The sequence below is a fragment of the Protomyctophum parallelum genome, assembly GCF_964188405.1.
Source record: "Protomyctophum parallelum genome assembly, chromosome: 3".
NCBI lineage: Eukaryota > Metazoa > Chordata > Actinopteri > Myctophiformes > Myctophidae > Protomyctophum > Protomyctophum parallelum.
In genome coordinates this window covers 29,565,396-29,573,279 of record NC_139698.1, presented here as the reverse complement: position 1 = coordinate 29,573,279, position 7,884 = coordinate 29,565,396, and the positions used below count along the sequence as shown (strand labels likewise).

Sequence of the window (7,884 nt, the reverse complement as noted above, 5' to 3'; positions counted from 1 at the left end):
GTAGGCTGTACTTTTGATTCAAGTTTAGAAGAAGCTTTCCTTACTAAACAAGTAAAATATCAACCACATTAGTACAAGCCATTATAAGACTAGGCTATACTGTACGTGTCAGGCTGTCAGCTCATTGTTTTATTATATTTGGCAGCTTATTGGGCCATGTCCACAGGCTAGTGGTCAGAGGCTTGAGGATTATGGGGTTGTTGTCCAAGTGTAAAGCAAAGCAGCTTGCAAAATACTGTTCAATCTCTAGGCAGTCGGACTATTTGGAGGAGAAGGTGCTTTTTGTACCCATGATTTTTTTCTTCTCCAATATGACTGAAGTGATCAATGTTGGCTGTGAATAAGTTAATGTATGTGTGTGTGTGTGTGTGTGTGTGTGTGTGTGTGTGTGTGTGTGTGTGTGTGTGTGTGTGTGTGTGTGTGTGTGTGTGTGTAACTGAGAGCCAAATGCCAAATCACGAAGATTATCAACTAAATCTAGCTCAACGACACAGTGAAGACACATTATGCCTCTAAAAACCAAACCAATCCCATCTATTCCTGCTAAAGTCATCAGAGGATACATGATATCTATGACACCTTTGGGAAATATCTCAGTAAATATATATGTTCTAATTAAATCAATAATCAGTACAATCATTTTCTTGTTGGAAAAAACTGAACTGAGCAGCAAAATGAGCAAGACATCAGCATCACATCAAAATGTTGTCAACGTAATATTTTACAAAAAAAAGGCTAAAAACTAATTGAAAGGTGGCCATATTCAATAGAATACCATGTCTGTTTTATACAGTTGTATCATGGGCATGGGCACTCACCACTCTCTCTCTCTCTCTTAATAAGCTTTCATTTCAAATTACATTTCAAATTCCATAATGTGTCAATGAGACACAGGCATGCACCATAAAGAAAAAATTGTAATGATTCTATATATTCAAGTATATCTTCCACATCCTGCCCAAATCATCATGACTTTCCATTCAACTACTGTATATACCTGACTTGTATATGGAAATATTTTTTTTATATTTGGCCACATATGTTGTCTAATCTTTGATTAGCTAGAAATATTAGACCTGATCGAGGCTCTCTCTCTCTCTCCTGGTGCTTCGGACAGAATGCCTTTCTGCACAGCCGAGCCACGCTTATAAGTTCAATAAACACGCGATCCCAGTTCTCAAACATGATCTTAATTAGTGAACATACAAAATAGCCTATAGGTCTTTATCAATTTACAGTCATGGGGAGATCATATTATGCAGTTTTTCCTCATGTTTCCAATTAGAACTGGTCTGGACTGTCCACAGATATTGATTCGGGGATTAATTAATAGGGTGAAAAGTCAAATGGACGCTCCTTTCACTATATGAATGAAAGCAGCAGTTCATTTATCTTTAAACAGGGCGGTTGAGCAACTTGAGGAAGAACTAGAAAACGATGTGCAGTACCTCAGAGGAGTGGTGGAAGCTTAATATGAATACATAATACATACATACATACATGCAGGAAGAATATCTAAATAATATTACTGGACAATATTTGATTAAAGTTATTGTGACCATGTGAATGTCAGCACATTATTCAACTGTCATTCAAACAAAGTTACAATCCCCGTGACGCACAAAAAGAAAAAGAAAAGAACGCAAACTGCCTCTAATCAAGGCGCACAACTTCCCAGCTGCGCTATAGTCATGAAGAGAAACAGAGAGAAATGTTCTTACCTGTTGGTCCTTCGATCCCATCAGCGTAAATCTGAACGGTTAAAATCAACAGAAAGGCGCAGGTGTTCATTGTGCTGCTGTTGTTGTAATCCACGTTAAACGAGCAGAACAAATCATTTTCATAGACTCCCTCCAACGGCAAGGTATGACGCCGCGCACAAGTTACAGTCTAAAAAGTCCAGCGTGGTCCATGATATTCCTCCACATGTCTCACTGAATGTAGTTTAGAGACAGAAACACTTTAGAAACACTAGTACTGTGTAGAGACAATGTAGAGAGACAGACAGAGCAGCGCTGCTCTGCTCTGCTGCTGACTGACGTCAATGTAAACACTTCAGAGGAATTCTTTCCCGAGCTTTACTTTCCTTTCCCAACGGCACAGAGACACAATGTGAGACGGGCGCCCCCAAGTGGCCGTGACCAGAACAACAACGCTGACGTAGGTCAAAACCATAACTATGGTTAAAACATAGTTTTGTAGTACAATGTATTAGTCTTTGTGCATTGTGCAATTAAATATGGAATATAAATCGGAATAAATTGCAAGCTGAGCTGTGTTACATTGCAATTTAGAAGGAAGACTATTTTACTATATTCTCTCTCAGACTCCAGTGCAGCCCTAAGCACGCAGTCAAACTGCATAGTGGCTCAGCAGGTACAGGTTAGAGGTAGCAGCAGGAGTAGCCTATCAGTTCCACTGAATAAAGAGGCATATCCAGACACACTCCAGTTCACATCCTCTATTACTGCATGCAAGGTAATCTCTTTAGTGTTCCACAGAGCTGGCACCCATCTATCTATCTGTCCATCAATAGAAGCAGCTTGGATCCGCTGTAGGCTACAATCTCCATGTCCTTGCCCCCCCCCCCCCCCTTTTTTCTTTTTCTATTTTCCTATACGTTTTACCCCCTTTTTTCGTCCCAATTTAGTCATTATGCAATTTAATTTATCCCCACTGTTGTTGTACACAACTGCTCACATGCCCACGAGGAGTGTGTCTGCTGGGGACAGAGTGTGTAACCGTGTCTGGCTGTCGATGACATCCACATTTATTGTTATTTATTGTTATTATTTTCCAGGTTCCCCATGGTGACTTTGTGACAGCAACATGGATAACAACATTATGGTTATTTTGTCATGAATTGCTGGATACTAATCCATCATGTAGGCTGCTGTGAGGTGTCCTGTCATATTTGTCATGGCATGGAATGGGCCTAGACTAGAGAGACTCGTGATTCATGTTGAGACATGGTACTAAAGTGCTGCTGAGGTTGCTGCATCATCTCTAACCGGTTGAGTCAAGGTAGTGTTGGGACATAGCTGGGCTGACATTAACAGCCATGGCTCCAGAAAGCACAATTGGATCAAGGTACCATTATGCAGACTGCACATCATTCATGTTGCTGTCCCACATGAACATTAAAGGTGCTAGATTAGATTAAAGTGGGAAGAAACAGACGCAAGGTGCTTCAGGGAGACACACAATGCCTCCAACTGCAGCTTGCTTCCCAGTCCCTAATGTTGTTAACTGACAATGAAACATGATGAACCATGGATTATCCTGCAAATTATAGCATTTTGACCAAAGGAGCAAACAGCAAAGTGACAGCACCTGTAATCACACCTGTTTGATGCATAAAACACATTTTGTGGGTGATAATTGGGGGGCACACACTGGCAATTGATTTAATCTCGGTGTAATTTTATCTGAACTGATTCAACTGTGTGCTGCTAGGGTGACGTCACGTGGTGACTGCGCTATGACATAGCGAAATATGTAATTATAGAAGTAAAGTGTAATCAAGGTGCATTAACAACATGAACGCTTTTTGTGGGACCAAGCCCGAAGGGACTTCTTGGTCCTTATTGTATTTGTCTGTTTTGTTTAGTTTTTCTCCTTCCGCCAATAATAGCAGTTCTAGCTTAACCATGCAGTTGGTTATCGCAAAACTTGGCAATATGGTAGAGGGCTATGCCAAACAGTGAGGATACGAAGCCCATGACCATTGGCCAAAGGGTGGCACTATAGCACTCAATTGAAAATGAAATCTTTGAACACGCACCATCAGCAATACAATTTTGATATGTCTCCTCATGCCGAACAACTGTTCGGGTTCTGACTTTTGACCTCTGACCTTTAGATCAGAAGATCACCCACTATTTATTTTTTATGTTTTTTGTGGCTTTCGCCTTTATTTTATATTTTTTATGGAGGGACAGACAGTAGGCTGACAGGAAATGGGGAGAGAGATGGGGGGAAGACATGCAGTAAAGGCCGTCGGGATCGGGAGTCGAACGTGCGGCACACTGCCAGACTGGATTACCAGCCAAGGTGCCTGGACCACTGAGCCATGGCCCAGGCATCACCCACTATTTTGAATTATAAATAATGTCTTCTTCTAATTTCAAACCGTCGCTCAGACACAAAGCCCACAACCATTGGCCAAATTTTGGTGCTACAGCGATCAATTGAAAATGCAAAATTTTAACATGCATATCTCATGAACCGTTTGACCGCCACCAATAAATACACATACACATTCAATACACATATGCGTCTCCTCATGAGAAACAAATGTCTTGATAATTGGTGCATTTTGTAGCTTTACAATGTTCATTACATTCATCCATTCACATACCAATGGCAGAGGAAACCATGCAAGGCACCAACCTGCTCATCGGGAACAGTTAGAGGTTCAGTGTTTAGCTCAAGGACACTTACTCACAGTAACACATAGGTGGGTGGGGTAAGGGGTCGAACTGGGCCTGGCTCTTAATGACGTTCCTGGTTAAATAAAAATAATAAAAAACTGTTGAGGACTTTAAAAGTTGTTTTTGTCAAAGTCAATATGTTAGGCTACATGCAGAATCCCAGAGGCGATAGTATTTTTATTTATTTTTGTACCATAGCTACCTGGTAGCGGTAGGTCGATTGAAAAATATCTGTTTCATTGATGACCTGGATATAAAAGCAGATAAAACATTTCATGATTTCATGATTAAACCAAGTACACAACTGTTGTGTTTTATTTTCAGCAAATAATAGCAATAACAAATAACTAATAATAGCAACAATAATAAGTATAAGGTAAACTAAATAGTAATGTATGTACATTAATCAATGGCTATAGAACACTTTGAAGTGCCTGAAGGTGCAGTGACTGCAGTCTGTGTTCATGGCCTATCAATTTACATGACTAAATGTGCATACATCTGAATGTGTGCATATGTTTGTGTGTCGTGTGTGTGTGTGTGTGTGTGTGTGTGTGTGTGTGTGTGTGTGTGTGTGTGTGTGTGTGTGTGTGTGTGTGTGTGTGTGTGTGTGTGTGTGTGTGTGTGTGTGTGTGTGTGTGTGTGTGTGTGTGTGCGTGCGCATGTGTACGTGTCGGTCACCTAGAGCAAGCAAATTAAGTAGATTAGGTTATTACCCAGTGAAAGTGGCTTGCAGATACAACGTGTCGCTTGCTTTATCTTCATGTCTGGTTTGACACTTCTATTCTAATTTGTTCTGACTTTATTTATTGACCAAAATGAGCAGGAATTGTGTTTTCCCTTCATGCAAGCCTTGGGAGATTATGATCGCCCAAGCCTTCCAATAAGCCTTAAGCCTTGACGCAATCAGTGCCAGGATTTCTTTCAAAATAGGAGCTCAGGGTGCCGTGCAGATATGGCAGCTTTTACTCTGTGTTCACATTGATCAAAATAAAATTAGGCTATACAAAATAAAATAAACCAGTAGACCAACTCCACAACAAAAAACATTGCCCACACTATAGTGATAAAAAAAAAAAGATAAAAGGTACATACGATTGTTGTAGAGCATCATTATTTCTCTTAACCCTACACTAAACACGATTATTATTATTTATTTTTTTTTAATTTTCATGTTGCTGATGTCTGAGGTGGATAGATCTTTCAGTACCTTCATGATGCTCAGTGACATCATAGAAGGTAGGTTTGTTTCCCTGCCCACATCCCTGTTTCTTTCTACAGGCAGGTGTCCGGGTGAATTTCACCCGTGTTTAGTGATACTGTGATAGAGAAAAAATCCCATACACCCACAATGGACTTTTTTTTAATTAATTGGACCATTCTCACATGTCTTGGGTGGACCAAAGGAGAAGTTCCCGACCCGACTACATTTATCTTTTTTTTAGGAATATAAAAATATATATGCCCGTTTTTCACCGATTTTGCCCCCCCATGATAGGGTGTATTTTTTATTTCTGATATATATTTTGATGAGAAATATTTTTTATGGAATATTTTACATTGGGTATAATATACCCGTGTTTAGTGTTCTAGGGTTAAGAAGGTTGGTATTTCAATAGCGAGTACAATACTATTATTATGACACATTTAAACCTTTAAAGACAGAGATGATAAAAGTCCATGTCTGTAGACTCTAGGATAGAAATTCCAATCAAGACGAAAGGCATCGATTTTGTTGCTGCAGGCAATCAATGCTTGCCATGAAACAAGACAACAAATTATAGCCTATTGTATTAGGTCCAATTAGGCTACATTGAAGATATTGAATTTTGTTTTATGTGTATGATAACAACATTTCAGTTTAATAAGAACCAACATACTGTTTGATAATCATAAAATATACACTCATGTATAGTAAAGGTGATGATATTAACATTGAAATAGCATCTGAAAATATTTCAAAACTAGAACTGCACTCTGTCGAGTGCATACTTTCTTGTTGCACACTAGTAGGCCATAAATGGCAACTAGCAGAGCGCGCAAGTACTTTCGACCGCTGTAAACTGTCAAATCTCAGTATCTCTGTGAAGGAACGTTTGAAATGTCTAATTATTAGGTGTAACTATTTGCTACCTACCTACTTTATGCATGTAAACACCTAGTATTATTAAGTATGGTTCAAGTATACACAGGAGCATTACCTTTAATCCTCCCAACACTAAAACATATCGTCATTACGTCACCATCGAAAACCAATTAAACTCTGGCACTCAATCCACATATTTCTTACGTCATCATTGAGAGCTAGTTATACATATACTATATATACATATGTAATTTGTAAGTTGATTAGCGGTATACTGTGGTTACTTTGCGCCAAAAACCGTCCCAGCCAACCCGCCACTTTTGATGCGTATGCAAATAAAACAGCAAATTGTGCCTGATTTGCTGGGACCAGATTACATACATGTATACACAGGAGCATTACCTTTAAACCTCCCAACACTAAAACATATCGTCATTACGTCACAATCGAAGACCAATTACACTCTGGCATTGGGTCCTTTAATCCACATATTTCTTACGTCATCATTGAGAGCTAGTTAAACATATACTATATATAGATGTAATTTGTAAGTTGATTAGCGGTATACTGTGGTTACTTTGTGCCTAAAACCGTCCCAGCCAACCCGCCACTTTTGATGCGTATGAAAATAAAACAGCAAATTGTGCTTGATTTGCTGGGACCAGATTACATACATGTATACACAGGAGCATTACCTTTAATCCTCCCAACACTAAAAGATATCGTCATTACGTCACCATCGAAAACCAATTACACTCTGGCATTGGGTCCTTTAATCCACATATTTCTTACGTCATCATTGAGAGCTAGTTATACATATACATACACACCATGTAATCTGGTCCCAGCAAATCAGGCACAATTTGCTGTTTTATTTGCATACGCATCAAAAGTAGCGGGTTGGCTGGGACGGTGCATACGAGCCGGGCGAAACTATTACTTGCGCGCTCTGCTTGCGCAAGTAATAATAGAATCGTAGAAATGACAATCATAAAATCACGCTCCTAAAAGGTTGATGTCATCGCAAGTATAGCCAGAGATCTATGCACGCATCCGTGTGTGTGTGTGTGTGTGTGTGTGTGTGTGTGTGTTTGTGTGTGTGCGCGTGTGCGTGGGGGTGGGTGGGCGGTAGGTTATTTAATGCAGTTCACGTACTCCTTAAACCAAATGATCAGCAAATAGGAATGCAGGGCTTAATGGCCGTCATTTTGTCAGCGCTGATTTAGGGGCCCCTGCCCTGAGTGAGGCCCCGAGGGGGACATTTCTTCACTCCCTTAAACCTGAAGGACACTTTGGTGGAAGTCTCTCTAGGAGGGGGCGGGGCCGGTTCAGGACTGGGACGTGGTTGACGTCCCAGGTTGACGT

At 40.1% G+C, this 7,884-nt stretch overlaps 1 protein-coding gene across 2 annotated transcripts in view; it reads right to left on the bottom strand.

Annotated features, from left to right (window-relative positions):
* The window catches only part of LOC310856186 (receptor-type tyrosine-protein phosphatase U), a 228,045-nt gene extending 226,050 nt beyond the window's left edge, over window positions 1-1,995 (bottom strand). For both annotated transcript variants that reach the window (XM_083761435.1, XM_083761436.1), the window contains exon 1: window positions 1,722-1,995. In XM_083761435.1, the coding sequence (XP_083617561.1) occupies window positions 1,722-1,791 (70 nt within the window). In that variant the 5' untranslated portion in view covers window positions 1,792-1,995. The remainder of the gene's footprint in view (window positions 1-1,721) is intronic.
* Between the last annotated feature and the right edge of the window lie 5,889 nt (window positions 1,996-7,884).